The sequence below is a fragment of the Diabrotica virgifera genome, chromosome 9 (assembly GCF_917563875.1).
Source record: "Diabrotica virgifera virgifera chromosome 9, PGI_DIABVI_V3a".
NCBI lineage: Eukaryota > Metazoa > Arthropoda > Insecta > Coleoptera > Chrysomelidae > Diabrotica > Diabrotica virgifera.
Window position 1 is genome coordinate 222,424,468 of NC_065451.1, and position 17,386 is coordinate 222,441,853.

A 17,386-nucleotide genomic window follows, 5' to 3' on the forward strand; every position below is an offset into this window, starting at 1 on the left:
GTAAGTCTCACTTTCCGCCCACACCGTACTTATGTCCATACATTTTATTTCTTTTTGTTACAACCATAAGATAGCTTATTTTATCTTCTTTCATGTCCAATTTGTAAAATTTCTTGTGATCCATTAGTTAAAGAATTACATTAAAAAAACTCAACCGTGCACTTCTTCCAACGCTAGTTTACATTGCGCCAATGTGTGTGAGAAGGGTGACTTTAGCGTTATAAATAAAAAATTACAGAAGCTAGAGATTTAATTTTAGAAAAATCTTTATATAAGGTTTTTCTTGTAAAATTTTCTGAATTTTTCAATGGTCAAGTCAGTTTTTTTTTCTAAAAATTATATTTTCGGAGTTATTTAAAAAAAACATCTAACTTCGCTGTTCATTTGTTTAATAAAAAATGAAGCACCCACTTCTCGAGTAGAACTTTTTGATATGTTGTTTATTAAACATTTATTAATGAAATTACAAAAAGTTTTATCTTGTTTGATTTTTTCCGAAGTGAAAATCTAAATGCACTCCCCTATAATGGAAAGCTATCGAATGGAATGTGGATAAAATGACCAAACATAAAACTAGAACAAATATATGGAGAACCTAATATCATAGGTGTCATAAAATCACAAAGACTGAGATGGTTGGTACACATCCAAAGGATGCCGCCATATACCAAACTACCAAAAAGAATACGAACCGGTGGAGAGGAGTAAAGAAGAAAAAAGGTAGGCTGGAAACTAGGTGGAGTAAGATAGCTATGACTGTAACCAAATTCTGAAAGAACATGGTGTATGAAGAAGAATATGTTTCTTTTAAACTAATTTACAAAATCATACCCTAAAGAAATTTATGTTAACCCTTTAGGGCCTAAAGGGTTAACATAAATTTCTAAATTTAGTTAAAAATTTTAGAAAATATATTGCAACTACAAGATGATAAAATTCAGCAACATCTGTAGAGAAGTATCAAAAGTAGTCAAGTTTTGTGTCGAGCAGTGTACGTTACATGTAAATTCCGTCTGGGCGTACCCATCTGCTACATTTCCATAATAAGCGCCACATCCATCTCTTCACAGGTGTATGTCTGCAAAGGTTACCAATTTGGATTTCCTAGATTACGCTCACATTTTGGTTTTTACCCATCGATAAGATGCCGGCCGCGGTATAAATAATCTCTTTTATGCAATTTATATACCACTCTTTAAACAGACATAAGAGAAGACACCAATCAGTATTAGTATTACCATTACCAGTACTTGAAATTTCATTCGTTACCACAATTTATTGATAACGATGGTATTAATGAAGATAGTATTAGTAGTTTGTTGTGTTGCAGTGTGTGCGGTTATCGTAGGTGGAGATTTGCTGGACGAGTTTTTAAAACACAACAAAAGGGTTGCTATTAGTAGGTACCCATGCAAAGAACCACAGCCGAGGGTGATGTCCCTTATGGAAGTTTTTGATGATGAGATGTGGAGCCTCTACAAGAACGACATGAAAAATGTAAGTACTACCATGGATTAAAATTCTAATTATAGATATAGCAAATGTTTATTAAAGTAGTTTTTGTCATTTCTTTGTCTTGTTTGACAGATTTATTAATTCTTTTATTAAGCTGTTATCATCAGTGCTTTACCGAGAGTAGTTCAAAGCTCACTCTTCTTCTTAAGCTTCCATCTTAACCATCTATCGATGGTTGGATATCAACATGGCGATTCTTATGTAACTTACAGCAACTCTAAATAGATGGTTAGAGCCTAGAGCTCAGACTAAACCATTCCTTAGATTTCGTAACCAGGAGGTTTGTCTTCTTCCTACATCTCTTTTACCTTTTATTTTGCCCTCTATAATCAAATGCAGCAGGCTATAACCTCTTACTATATGAGCGAAATATTCAAGCTTTCACCTTCTAATTGTCTGTAGAATTTCTTCCCTCTTAATAACCCTCTCAAGGACTTCTTCTTCTTCTTCTTCTTCTTTTTGTATAGACTGTCTTCTTCTGTCTGTTTTTTCAATGTGCCTCTAGTAAGTTGTCGTTCCATCGTTTTCGTGGTCTTCCCACTGATCATCTTCCTATTGGGGAACCGTCTCTCGCTGTCCTTACTACTCTATTTGTTGTCATTCGGCTTATGTGGTTATTCCATTCTATTCTTCTGTTTCTTACCCAGTCATTAATGTTATACACCTTGCATCTCCGTCGTATATCTGTACTTCTAGCTCTGTCCTCTAGAGTCTTACCATCGATTTTTCGAAGGGTTTTTATCTCCGTTGTTTCGAACAATCTTTTTGTCCTCTCTGTGTCGGGTCGTGTTTCCGCCGCATATGTCATTATTGGTCTGATGACTGTTTTGTAAATTCTGCCTTTCATTCCTTTTCCGATATTTTTATTTCGCCATATTGTGTCATTCAGGCAACCTGCGGCTCTGTTTGCTCTATTCACTTGATCTTCCGCTTCTGTTTCGAGCCTTCCGTAGCTAGATAGTGTGATGCCTAAGTATTTAAACTCCATCACTTGTTCTATTATCTGACCTTCCAGCTCCAATTTACATCTTATTGGATCTGCTGTTATAACCATGCATTTTGTCTTTTGTGAGGAAATTAACATGTTAAATTTTCTGGCGATTATGTTGAATTGGTGCAGCATACGTTGTAAATCATCTTCACTTTGAGAGATTAGTATTGCATCGTCCGCATAGCAGATTATTTTAAGTTGTTTTTCTCCCATTTGGTATCCTTTTTTAGTTCTTACTTTTTTTATTATTTCGTCCATGATCAGGTTGAACAACAAAGGACTCAAGTTATCCCCCTGTCTTATCCCATTGCCGGCTTCAATTGGGTCAGTTAATTCATCGCCCACTTTTACTTTTATAGTGTTATTCTGGTAGATGTTTTCGATCGTTTTAATTATTCCTAGAGGTACCTCTCTCGAGTATAACAAATGGATAACTTCCTTTAATGTGACCCTGTCAAATGCTTTCTTAAGGTCCACGAAACATAAATATGCCGGTTTGTTTTATTCCAACGATTTCTCCTGAACTTGCCTTATTATAAATATAGCGTCAGTGCATGACCTTCCCGACCTAAACCCTTGTTGTTCTCAAGGACTTCAATATTGTTAATTTTGTCTACCCATGATATTCGTATCATTCTTCGATAACATCAACGCTCAAGAGATTTCAATTTATTAATCTCTAATTGCTTGAATGTCCAGGCCTCAGATTCGTAGAGCAAGGTTGTAAAAATGTTGCAGCTCTACAACCCTATCCTTAGATCCATCCTTAGGTCTCTAATACATGATAGATGTTTCATTTTCACAAATTTTACCCTTGCTATTTCTATACGGCTTTTATTCTCTTCTGTTTGTTCTGCGTTTGGACTAACCAATGTTCCTAAATATTTGTATTTATCTATCCTTTCCATGGGAGGCTTTTGTTAAGATAAGTGTTTCTTCTCCGTATGTCCACACTGAGAGGACACATTGATGATCCTCTTCAGGAATGTGGGTAGTTCAGTTTAAAAGTTTCTCCCAGTTTTCCATAATCTGCCCACCCAACCTATTTTTCTCTTCAGTTATTGCGTCTGCTTATCCCTGCTAATCAGAATTACATGTCCTATAGTTATCTACGAGTTATTTCTTGTCCACCAATAGTGATATTCTGATTGGTTACCAAATTTGTCATTATTATTGTTTTCGGGATGTTAATATTCAAATCTAAATTTTCTGTAGCCATACGAGTTCCTGTACCTCTTACCATTCCTAGATCCTCAGCTATTTCGATTAGGTAATCGGTGAAAAGTAAGTTGTTTAGCTATTCTTCATCTATTTTTATTCCCTTTGTCAGCCAACCCCAATTCTTAAAAGCATGTTCCAGCAAAAGCAAAGTATTAAAAAGTTTAGGTGACATTGGTTCTCCTTGTCTAACGATGAGGCTTATCGTACGGTATTCTTCGCATTTTTTGGTTCCTGTTTCTTTAGGAAGTACAAAATGTAGCTTCGAAAGACTCATATAGCTTCGAAATTACGGTCAATATCGTAATAATGAACTCAATTCAATTCAAAAGTCAATTTTATTATTGCAATTTATTTAAACTTACCTTATTTAAACTCTCGCCAGTCTTTCTGCCTGTAAATTATTGTTGATTTCGCGCCTTGTTTAAAGTTATAATTAAAACCCCTTGCTTTTCCAACAACGTCTCATACGTCACATTCCTACGAGCCGTTCTTCCACCACCATAAAAAGCGCAGAAAGTGAGCAGAATCAACCTTAGAATCCTGCTTAAAATTTCACCAGATCTAGGGAAAAATGCCCGCTTTTCCCCAGATTTGACGAAAAACTATTATTGTGGTCTAGAACTCTTGTAGCCCTGTTACTATTAATATTCCTCTTTGTTTCAGATTCGGCCCCAATCTACGGTTCTCCACCGTTGCGATGGATCAGGATGCTGCAAGAAGTACAACGAAAAATGCCAAGCAAGGCTCGGCAAAGAAGTAACCCTTACCTTCTTGCATTTGTCTCAAAAAAAGTACATCGAGATCAAAGCTACCAATCATACTAGATGTGTATGTGAGAAGTTCAGTGAAACTCGCATCAAGTAAAGAAAGAAACATGCTTTACTACTAGGAATTGAGTCATCGATGACAAACATTGTGCAATAACATATTTTGTAGAATTTTAAAGATAGGAAGCAAAGTTTGAAAAGTGTCTTTGTTTTTTTGAGTTTGTTGTTGTTGAGGTGATATTTGCTCTGTGATATTATGTTTAATAAGTTATTTATTTGACAGTAGTGTCTAAGAATATATAAAAAAATAAAATTAATTTATATAGAGTGACGTATATTTTATGATCTGTACCTAAGCCAAATGTGCCTATTTTATCTGTCATTTTATCTACAGAGGAAATTAACATCCTGAACACTTGTAGATCGGAAAAAGTGGTAGAAAAACTACTGTAGCTATTTCCCTTAGTTCTGGGAATTTATAAAGACTTTATGAGAGGTAATCTTACCAACCTTACATATGTATTGGACCAGTCGTCAACTCGAAATGGGATCAAACAACCGAAATACGATCTATAGTTGAAAAGGTCAAAGCAACATTTAACAACATGAGAAATATATTAACCCATTGCGACATATCTCTCCCACTAAAAATACGGCTGCTAAAATGCATGTCTATTTCCAATCTTGTCCTATGGTGCAGAGGCCTGGATAATAACGGAAACACTAATGAAACAGCTAGAGGCATTCGAAATGTGGGTGTACCGACGTATCGACAAAATATCTTGGACGGCCCACACCACCAAGATAGAGGTATTGCGCCGAATGGGAAAACAAAAAGAAACCTCTTTCACAATTAAGAAACGAAAACTTGAATACCTCGGTCATATTATGAGATATGATAAATATTATATACGGCAACTGATAATACGGGGTAAAATAGAGAGCAAACTCGCGGATCCTGAAGAAGAAGACACTCATGGCTTCAAAACTTACGCCAAAGGTTTGGACTAACATCGATAGAGTTATTCAGAAACGCCACAAACAAAATTAAAATTACTATGATGATAGCCCACGTCCGCAACGGACAAAGTGCATGAAGAAGAAGAAGAAGAATCTTACTAAACTTTTACTTGTGTGAGATCCATTTATAAGTAAGGTTCTACATATCTATATAAAATTACACATATAAAATTATGGTAGAAGATAATGATGAACATGATGAAAAATTAGAAGCCTTCGAGATGTGGTCATATCGTAGAATGCTCAGAATATCTTGGGTTCAACGCATTCCAGGCAGAGAAGTCTTAAACAGAGTAGGTCAAGGCGAAGGTGACTTAATCAAGGTGATAAAAAAGAGAAAACTTGAATATCTCAGGCATATTAATGAGAGGTAGCAGATACAGGATGCTGCAGTTATTACTCAACGGAAAAATCGACGGAAAAAGAGGAATTGGTAGAAAGAAATATTCATGGCTCCGAAACCTTCTTCAATGAACTGGCTTATCAGCAGATCAACTATTACATGCCGCACAAGATCGAGAACGATATCGGCAAATTGTCATGGAAGCTACCCACGCCCAAAATTTGGGCACGGTACTTGAAGAAGAAGAAGAAGATAATCCTGAAAACGTTGAGATTACAAGAGATTACAAACTCCTTCCTGCTTTAAACTTCCCAAATGAAATCTATATACACAGCTACCTGATTTGATGTTGGTAATAATCACTGAATCTTCAAGATATCAAATAGATTACATACTTGTAAAAGTACATTTTAAGAATGCTGTCAGAAGAGTCGCCACATTTTCCGGAACTAATATTGGATCAAACCAGATCAGATAACTTTCCCAGCTGCCTTTTCTTGTAAGTATAACCGACGAAGTATCTATACAACAAGGAATTACACAAAGTTGTATTCTATGGCAAAGTTATTTAAGTTATGCTCAGATCAGCTATGTAAAAAAGCACCTGAAAGCCAATCACATGGTCATAAATTAGGAAAATTTAAAACCCATAGTATGGGAAATATATTTAAATGATAGTCTCAATATGGTCTCATGGATTAGAGTTGTTGGACACATTCCTCAATAATATAAACGACAAAGAAGAAGAGACAATAACATTTACAATGGAAAAGGAATATAATAGCACACTACCTTTCCTGGATGTCTTAATCTCAAAGAAGGATTCTGGATATGAAACTTCGGTGTATAGAAAACCAAGACACACCAAGAGATATCTAAATTACAAATCAAATCACATCATCAATATTACAACTAGAATCATTAAATCCGTATATACAGGGTGTAACAAAAATACAGGTCACAAATTTAATCACATATTTTGGGACCAAAAATAGTTCGATTGAACCCAACTTACCTTAGTACAAAAATGGGCACACAAAAAAAGTTACAGCCCTTTGAAGCTACAAAATGAAAATCGATTTTTTCCAATATATCGAAAACTATTGGAGATTTTTTATTGAAGATGAAAATGTGGCATTCTTATGGTAGTAGTATCTTAATAAAAAATTATAGTGAAATTTAGACACCCCATAAAAATTTTATGGGGGTTTTGTTCCTTTAAACCCCCCCAAACTTTTGTGTACGTTCCAATTTAATTATTATTGTAGTACCATTAGTTAAACACAATGTTTTAAAAATTTTTTTGCCTTTTAGTACTTTTTCGAAAAGTCAGTTTTTATCGAGATATTTTGCATATTTGTCAAATCCACCACATATTTGTATATAGCTAAGTACGATTATGGAGACTTGATAATAATAGGAAAATTTATTTATGATTTACATTTTTAGGTATATTTTGAACCATATTAAAAAAGAAGCGACATCTCGATAAAAGGTTCCTTATCGAAAAAATAAAAAGAACCAAAAAAGTTTTAAAAACACTGTGTTTAACTAATGGTATCGCAGTAATAGTTTAATTGGAACGTACACAACCATTTGGGGAGTTTAAAGGAACAAAACCCCCATAAAATCTTTATGTAAACATATTAGAAAAGAAGCTGCAACTCGATAAAAACTGCCTTGTCGAAAAAATACTAAGAGCCAAAAAAGTTTTAAAAATATTGAATTTAACTAATGGTATCACAATAATAATTTAATTGGAACGTACACAAAAGTTTGGGGGGGTTTAAGGGAACAAAACCCCCATAAAATTTTTATGGGGTGCACAATTTTCACTATAATTTTTCTTTAAGATACTCCTGCCATAAAAATGAGACATGTCCATTTTCAATAAAAAATCTCTAATAGTTTTCGATATAATGGAAAAAATCGATTTTCAATTTGTAACTTCAAAGGGCTGTAACTTTTTTTATGTGCATATTTGTACTAAGGTAAGTTAGGTTCATTCGAACTATTTTTGGTCCCAGAATATGTGATTTAATTTATGACCTGTATTTTTGTTACACCCTGTAATAGCGCCAAAATTACTTGTTCCAAGGAAAATTTGTTCTTAGAGGAGAAACATTTGTTAACATCTGTTTTATTAAAACAGGATTATCCTATGTCGTTGATAAATAAGAAATTTTCAAGAATAGACCAAATGGAACAGAACAACTATTTCGTTGCCTTTTACTAACACATTGGATAAGATCTAGATGATATTTAATTCACTTTGACAGTATTGGCATTGGTTAACCTTAATAGAGGATCTATAAATTACTACAGATGCTTCAACACCTTTATAATTCTGGTACCGACTAAAAAGTTCTTTAAAATATGAAATTATTAAATCGTATCTAGTGTAATTTGTGTCCTATTGATTACTTACTTTTACTTACTTCCTCCGTGGCTTTACCACCCTTCCTGGATTTAGTAGACTTGACAACATGCCTCCATCCCTATCTGTCTTGAGGAATCTCCATCCAATTCTCCACGCCCATAGCCTTAAGGTCTCCTGCTATATAACTTCGCCACCTAAGTCGAGGACATCCACATGGTCTTCTTCCAGTTGGACTCCTTCCCATACCAGCCTTACTATTCTTTCGCCAGAATGTCTTCTGAGGTGTCCTGTCCATTGAAGTCTTCTGAACTGCACCTCTTTTCTTTTCTTTTCTTTTCTTATCTTTTCTTTTCTTTTCTTTTCTTTTCTTTTCTTTTCTTTTCTTTTCTTTTCTTTTCTTTTCTTTTCTTTTCTTTTCTTTTCTTTTCTTTTCTTTTCTTTTCTTTTCTTTTCTTTTCTTTTCTTTTCTTTTCTTTTCTGTTCTTCCAATTGATTATTGGCGTAGGAATAATAACGAAAAAGTGCATGGGACGAAAATCAGAACCAAAATTATACAACATAGAATTTTAAACGTTTATTATCCATCGACCACAAAAAATGCTAGGCAAAATGTCAGATGTCAACGGATATAGAGCAAACCAAACTTTTACGAAGGTGGAATCTCCTTCTCCATCCTGGTCAACTGAATATTCCGGTCCGTAGAAGTTGCAGGTCCTGCAAACTCTCCAGTTCTCAGTCTAATTCTCATGTCTAGACATCGAATGTCCGTCATCAGCCCCTGGCCTTTGTCGTCCAAATCTTTATCGATTCTGACTTGTTGGTCCTCCAAAGCGTTGTAGGTAGCTTTGGCGCAGTCGATTTTGTCTTGTAGGTCTTTACGGGTTTGGCGGAGTTGGAGGACTTCCTCCTTTAGTCCTTTTTCTGGTTCGTCGCGGCATAACTCAACACCAGGTCTGAAAAAGAGGTTTTATAATGAAAAAAAGGAATTATATAAATTATGGTGTGTGAAGGTTTTGTAATAAGTTCAAACATAAGGAACTAGTCGCATTGTTGTCAGATTTACTGTTTTTCTGGAAGTACAAGTATTTGCATTGTTGTCAGATTTTCTGTTTTTCTGGAAATACAATGAGTTTTTTCATATACACTCACCAGTACAAAATTCCGCCACTTAAAATTTTTGATTAAGTTTGACAACTTACAACTTTTTTGTTTGTAAGTACTCCGATTTTCAAGATTATTATTGCATCAGTTTGTAGGTACAGCTGGTTCCTAAAAAAACTGATACGACTCTTAAAGCGTATTTTGTAGAAAATTGAGCAGTGTATTTTGAAGGATAAATAGTACTTATTATTAATATACTGTCACTGTCACTGCCAAATCTTAAAATTTGTCAGATAAATTATTCTGTTCAACCTCAAAAAATTGCTCCACATGCTAGCAAAGAACTAAAAGCAAGAATTGTAACGAAATTAGAAGATGGTTGGTCACTATCGGCCGTAAAGAACCATTTTAACGTAAGCAGAACAACAATTTTTAATATATACAGTCGAACTCGCTTATTAGAGTACCGGTTATAAGAATATGCCGGTTTATGGAATATAAATTCGAGGTCCTGAAACGTTTCCATTTACTCCTTAATAAATTTATCCGTCGAATTTCCTAAAAATTTAAATTATGACTTGTACTATGGTTTCTCGCCAAGGGTTTCGAAGGCCTGTAAGTAGTGCTGTTTTATTTATATTATTTGGGTTTGCCAGATAGGTAATAAATATTTTATTGCATTGTTATGAGTACTAATTCAATCGTTTACTGACAAATTCAGTCGTAAAATAATTTCCTTTGTCTACAAACTATACATATTGCCACCCAGTTGCCTGTTATAAAATTTTTAAGAAGCAGTTCTCCCATCCTAATCGCTTTCTTTTTTTTTTCTAATTTTTATAATTCAGAGCAACAAAAGTGACTAGTATTTTATGTACCTAACAAAAAACAAGCTACAATTACCGATTTTTTTAAATAAATATTTTTTTTATTAATTATACATATTATGAATTTGAATACGAAAATTTTTACATAATCTATTTTACTGTATGCATCCACACATAATATAATGTAATTTGGTTTTTTAATAAATACGTTACGCTATTGTATTATTGACATAAAAAGACCTAAAACAATATAAATATGTATACATATTAACATAGTATGCACTATTATTACGTATATTCGGTACACTTATTACGGCTAGCCACCAATGATCGGTTATTAGAGGGTTCGACTGTATTAATAAAAGATAAAGAGAGCAAGAAACTCTCAAAAGAAAGCAAGGTTCTGTAAGATCAAAAATATCTACGGCTCATGAAGATCGTGTGCTTGTGGAGAGATTAGAAGAGAATCCTTTTGAAGATGCGAAAACTGCAAGAATTCAAAATAATATCAAAATTTAGACCTTTATAATTATTACAATTTATGAATTAACACATGTAATCAGTTGTTTGTTTGTTTATTTTATTATTTGTCTGTCATAATAAATATAATAATGTCAGACCAATCAAATACACTGCTCAAAATGATCAAATCTTACTAAGAGTCGTATCAGTTTTTTTAGGAACCAGCTGTACATGTAATAATATCGTTTGTTATGGATAGGTAGCGCTGTAATCGTATAAAACGATTTTTGGAAATGGTAAATTAAATTATAAAATGGAAAGTCCCCACTAAAATGGAAAACTTAACTTTTTGGTTTTGGGACATCTTCACAACCCAAGAGGTCCTCATAACGCTCGAGTAGCCGCAAATTTAGCATTCAAGGCTTGCCTACTACCAGGTGTCCACTTTTCCCCCATTTTAACTGCCTAAAACTTCTAAACGACTCAAGATAGAAATATGCGGTTTTCGCTGAAAGGTTTTATTTTAGTAAAAGTTTTGTTTGAATGCATTGAATTTTTTATATCGCTTTCAATTACGAAAAAAATGGCGAATTTTTGAAAATAACGTTGTTGATTTTTTTATGGAACACCCAGATATTTTTTTGTAAATTAAAAGAACGGTCATTCACCTATCCAGCGATATAAAGTTTTTTAAAATCAGTTGTCAAATGACTGAGTAATTAATTTTTAAAACGAGAGGTGCAACGTGGAAATCACATAACTAAATAACATAATATGTAATATGAAAAATAATTAAGCAAATTGATATTATGTTATAATATGATTTCCACATTGGATCTCTCATTTTAAAAATTAATTACTCAGTCATTTGACAATTGATTTTAAAAAACTTTATATCGCTGGATAGGTGAATGACCGTTCTTTCAATTTACAAAAAAATATACTGGGTGTTTCATAAAAAAAGTCAACAACGTTTTTTATTTATTTAAAAGCGATGTAAAAAATCCAATCCATTCAAACAAAACTTTTACTAAAATAAAACATTTCAGGGAAAACCGCATATCTCTATCTTGAGCCGTTTAGAAGTTATAGGCACTTAAAATGGGGGAAAATGTAAGTGGACACCCGGTATAATAAATTTCAAGCACCTGCATAAAAATTTAATTTTTTCTACTTAATATATTTTTAATACCTTTTTATTTGAGTTCACTGTTTGTCTAATAAAATTAAAAATTAATGCATGCTTGAAATGTATTTTTGGAATATTTTAACAGATACCAATACAATTAACCTTCGTCTAAAACGTTTTTGGATGACTTTGATCGCGTCTAATGTCGAGTGCAATTTTTTTATATTAAAAATATTTTAACAGTAGGTATTGATATTTGGTAATATTTTTTTAATTACAGGAGTTTCGAAGTGTTCATAATCACATTTTAATGAATATTGACTATAAAATGACTCAAATATTTGGATAGCATAATGATCATGAATAATATATCTAATGAGTAATAAAAAATCTTTTATTTTTAAGTGCCTTGTCCGGTTTCCGGAGGTTGGCAATTACTATAGCAAGACTTGTTTTATTTCGTGTCATATGGAACATCCACATTGTGTGCCACATCCAATGTAAGATGGTAATACAAAGCAAGAAATAAATAACTTCCTGAAATCACCCTATAGGTGGAATTACCTATACAAAAAATCACCCATTAGAAAAAATCACAAGTTAGAATTATCCAGCATGAAATCAGTCCAAAAAAAGCTCCGGGGTATCACCTGATCAACGGAAAAGTACTGCAGAAACTAACATGCAATGGTCTGAAAATTATAACGCAATTATTTAATGCAATATTTAGGCTAGCATACTACCCAGAACAATGGAAAGTTGCTCAAATTATTCTCATACCTAAGCCAGGGAAAAATAAAACTAGGGTGACTTCATACAGATCAATAAACCTGCTACCTGTTCTATCAAAAATCTTGGAAAAACGTCTCCTTACACAATTATCCCCAGTCATAGAAGAAAGAAGACTAATTCCCCAACACCAATTTAGCTTCAGAACACAATACGGAACGATAGAACAGGTACATAGACTGGTAAAACACATCATAAGTGATCTAGAAAATAAAAGGTATTGTTCTGCTGCATTCCTGTACATTGGTCAGGCCTTCGACAAGGTATGGCATCCTATTTAAACTAAAGAAAAACCTTCCCCGTCCTTTTTATCAAACCCTAAGAAGCTATATTTCCAACCAACATTTCGTAGTAGCCAAACAGGATAATGAATACGCAAGCCTAAGACCAATAAAAGGCGGAGTACCACAAGGAAGTGTCTTGGGACCGATATTGTACTTGCTCTACACTCCTGACCTACCGACAAGTAACAGAACAACGTATGCAACCTCTCACCATGATCCAATTACAGCATCGAGATCCCTTCAAAAAAACCTTAACAATATTCAAAGATGGCTTAAAAAATGGAAGATAAAGGCGAATGAGAGTAATTCCACCCATGTAATATTTATCATGAAAAAACAAACATGTCCATCTATAACTCCGAACGAAACACAACTCCCATAAACCTACACTATCAAGTACCTTCTAATCCACCTTGATAGGCGATTAACTTGGCAAAAGTACATTTTCACAAAAAGAAAACAACTAGGAATAAAATTCCGAGAAATGTACTGCATCATCTGTCGTAAATCTCAACTATCTCTTGAAAAAAAAACTGCTGATATATAAAGCTATATTAAAACCAGTGTGGACCTATGGTATCCAACTTTGAAACTATAACAGGTTTAAGAAAACGTATAACTTTTGAAACTATGTCTAATAGTGTATTATTAGGGTTACTCTTACCTATAAGATCGATTTTCTAGTCGTGTTTCTGCCAACTTCAATGCATCAGTTTTTGCTAGAAGAGCAGCTTCCAAATCTCGTATTTCCTTCAGCACCTTCTCCATTTCTTCCCTCATCTTCAGCTGCTGCCATTCGATCTCATTTCTCACCCTCTGGATGTCATAGATGCGTTTGCGCAAGATAAAATCCACGCGGTCTCTTTGAGCCAACATGTCATTGCGCGCTCTTTCTCTTACCACGAATAGAGACTCTCTGAGTTTGAGGGTATCAGCTAGTTCATTATCGGCTAGCTGTTTGGTGTTTCGTGTGTGTTCCAGCCAGGTTTCATATGGAACAGAACTACAAGAAGTTATGTTTAATTTGAATTTCTTTAACTTAAATAAAAAAATAGAAAATGTTTTCTAAAGAGTAAAATTTATACAATAAATATAGCAGAAAGCAGAAGAAATAAGAGAAATAATATAATAGACATAAATAGACATAAATACTTGATTTTGTCTCGTTTGTCACGTCATATTTAAATTTGTAGAGATTAATGATTTAGATATTTAGAATATTAAAAGTATGTATGCTATTATCTGTTTTATTTTACTTATTTCAAAGAGAATAGTTCAATACAGTCTCCCTGCTTATTATTTGGATGTAACATACGTTAACTGTAGAAAGAGGACACTTGGGTGGTCTCAAAAATACCATACTTAATGGGTCTTACTTCATTAATAACAAAGATACTGGGTGTTATATCTATTTTGCCATTTTCTTATTTGGTTCATAACTTTTTAACCACACTGTATATTTATTTTATATTTGGCACGCAAATATTATTTAAGGTGTACAGTCAACTAATTTATTTAAAATTGTAAAAAATCCAGGTCCGGATTAAAAAATATTGCAAAAATTTTCCGACCCAAAAACAACACCCTGTACATTGAATTTTTTTAAAACAGATTTTGCATTTGAAAAGAGGATGAAAAACTAAATTTAGTGGTATACTTTGAATTTTTGGCAAAATTACTTTTCTGGTCAAATTTTGAATTTGAATTCTGAAATTATGTGAATTGTGAAAGCTCGAAGTAGAAAAAAAATTGAAATACGACTTACAACTTGCTAACCATACTTTATTTTTATTTTATATTTATCACTGAATATTCTTTAAGGTGTCCAGTCATTTAATTTATTTACAATTATAAAAAAATCCAGGGCCGGATTAAAAAATATTGGAAAAATGTTCAGACCCAAAAGCAACACCCTGTACATTTTTTTAAAATAAATTTTTCATTAAAAAGAGGATGAAAAACTAAATTTAGTGGTATACTTTGAATTTTCGGCAAAATTATTGTTCCTGCAAAATTTTGAATTTGAATTCTGAAATTATGTGAATTGCGAGAGCTCAAATAAAAAAAAATTAAACTGAGACTTAACTTTAATTAATGCCATTATTTATTCTAAATAGGTTAAAAGTTAACATTTTAGTGTTTTTTTTTTATTATGTTGACAAATAATTCATAACAAATATTCACATTTAATCAATGAATAAATAATAAAGTGTCTACAAAAAAATAAATAACTTTAATCAACGAACTATCTTACAAATTAAAAAAAAATAAAATTTTTCCAAAAAATAACATCAAAATTATAGTAATTGTTCAAAATGGTCACCATCAAAATTATAGTAATTGTTCAAAATGGCCAAAGTCTTGCTCTTTTTGTTATTTGTCTGACTGACTTCCTAATATCGTCAGGGTTATTCTTCATTTATTGGAAGGCGTCTCGAATCCGCTCAAAAAGTTCTTCCCTACTATTTATTTCCTCGTTCAAAATTTTGGATATTAGATATCCAAAAGTTATTTTTCAGCAATATTTTTCTGTTTTTCTTTTAATACCTATTTAAGACAGTTCGTTGACTAAAGTTATGTATTTTTTGTGGACTCTGTATTATTTATTTATTAATTAAAGGTGAATATTTGTTATGGAATTATTTGTCGACATAATAAAAAAATACTAAAATGTTAACATTTTAACAATTTTCATTAAATAATGCTATAAATTAAAATTAGTCACATTTTAATTTTTTTACTTCGAGTTCTTGCAAATCACATAATTTCAGAATTCAAATTCAAAATTTTGGCGGAAAAATCAATTTGCCGAAAATTCAAAGTATACCACTAAATTTAGTTTTTCATTTTCTTTTCAATGAAAAATCTCTTTTAAAAAAATTCAATGTACAGGATGTTGCTTTTGGGTCGGAACATTTTTCCAATATTTTTTAATCTTGCCCTGGATTTTTTTATAATTGTAAATAAATTAAATGATTGGACACCTTAAAGAATATTCAGTGATAAATATAAAATAAAAATAAAGTATGGTTACAAGTTGTAAGTCGTATTTCAATTTTTTTTCTACTTCGAACTTTCGCAATTCACATAATTTCAGAATTCAAATTCAAAATTTAACCAGAAAAGTCATTTTGCCAAAAATTCAAAGTATACCACTAAATTTAGTTTTCCATACTCTTTTCAAATGCAAAATCTATTTTAAAAAATTTCAATGTACAGGGTGTTGTTTTTGGGTCGGAAAATTTTTGCAATATTTTTTAATCCGGACCTGGATTTTTTACAATTTTAAATAAATTAGTTGACTGTACACCTTAAATAATATTTGCGTGCCAAATATAAAATAAATATACAGTGTGGTTAAAAAGTTATGAACCAAATAAGAAAATGGCAAAATAGATATAACACCCAGTATCTTTGTTATTAATGAAGTAAGACCCATTAAGTATGGTATTTTTGAGACCACCCAAGTGTCCTCTTTCTACAGTTAACGTATGTTACTTTCCCAATGAAACACCCTGTATACATACTAAAGGCGATGGGGGTACTAGAGATGCTCTATTCGAAATAAATGTGCACGTGCAAAGAATTTGGGTATGAAGCAGGATTCTAAATTCTTCTTAATTGACAACGAAAAGGCTTTAGAAAGGGTCTAATATGACAAATGTATTCTATAATAAAAACGCTTATATTTGTCAACGTATCCTTTGTAATATTCTATCTAAGTAGATTCTTTCCCATCTCGAATCCCTAGATTTTACTACTTACGATAAAATTTTTGAAAAATTATACAACCAATGATATCATTTTTCCGATAAGTCGTGAAACGCTTAAAATGAGTTGTTTTTATTATTGTTTGTAATGAGGAATTACTTGTTTTTAATCAATTTTGCCCACGATGTGTGAATAATTTTACAGCATCAGATAAGCAAACAGTCGAATCATTATGTCAATATTTTGAACGGAAATATACATTTGTATTCTTTTTTTTTGCATTTTTGTTGTGTTTGGACAAGGAGAAGTTTTATTTTTTATCTATGAAATAGATTGCTATATCAAAAATTCAAGATAGGTAACAACAATATTTTTGTTAGCACACCTATCTTTATTTGAAATTCATCATATTCTGAATTATTTGTCCTTATTTTTATTTTGGTTTTTTTATAGGGATTTAATGATTTCTAGCATATCAATTTCTACTCCTCTTTTCTTCAGAGCACATTCATATAATATTTTCCCTTCAGACGCTATCAAAAGCACATAGGGATCTCCTTTTCCTTTCTCTTTCTCCTCAATATCTTGTCTCGTTCTTTATTCTTCTTTTCTTCTTTTCTTCTTACCCCTTCATTTTCTAAAGCCATGTTAAGATTCTTCTAATTTTATTTCCAGTTTCCCCCTCAGCCTTATTTATATTTTTATTATATACATTGGTATCAATAAAGGCCTCAACCAATGGAAGAATTTTTTTTCTTCCTTTTCAGTAATGATTTACACTTTTAATGATTAAACCTTTTTTTTCAGTCATTAGGGGAGTGCAGTTAGATCGAAAACATGCATTGT

General features: G+C 32.4%; 2 protein-coding genes across 3 annotated transcripts in view; one reads left to right on the plus strand and one right to left on the minus strand.

Annotated features, from left to right (window-relative positions):
- Positions 1-1,172: 1,172 nt before the first annotated feature.
- On the plus strand, positions 1,173-4,821 carry LOC114325044 (uncharacterized). The gene is made up of 2 exons (XM_028272968.2): positions 1,173-1,497; positions 4,391-4,821. The coding sequence occupies exons 1-2, from the start codon at positions 1,288-1,290 to the stop codon at positions 4,589-4,591; spliced, it is 411 nt and encodes a 136-aa protein (XP_028128769.1). The 5' UTR covers positions 1,173-1,287; the 3' UTR covers positions 4,592-4,821.
- Positions 4,822-8,798: 3,977 nt separating this feature from the next.
- LOC114325043 (tektin-2) overlaps positions 8,799-17,386 on the minus strand; it is a 40,272-nt gene continuing 31,684 nt past the window's right edge. For both annotated transcript variants that reach the window (XM_050662911.1, XM_050662910.1), the window contains exons 5-6: positions 13,494-13,832; positions 8,799-9,190 (exon numbers count right to left, since the gene is read on the minus strand). In XM_050662911.1, coding sequence (XP_050518868.1) covers positions 8,884-9,190; positions 13,494-13,832 — 646 coding nt within the window. In that variant the 3' untranslated portion in view covers positions 8,799-8,883. The remainder of the gene's footprint in view (positions 9,191-13,493; positions 13,833-17,386) is intronic.

Bases quoted from the DNA above. Each gene is read 5' to 3' on its own strand.
- LOC114325044 (XM_028272968.2), top strand. From the start codon at position 1,288: ATGGTATTAATGAAGATAGTATTAGTAGTTTGTTGTGTTGCAGTGTGT. The intron at 1,498-4,390 runs GTAAGTACTACC...TCTTTGTTTCAG, and splicing joins ACAAGAACGACATGAAAAAT to ATTCGGCCCCAATCTACGGT.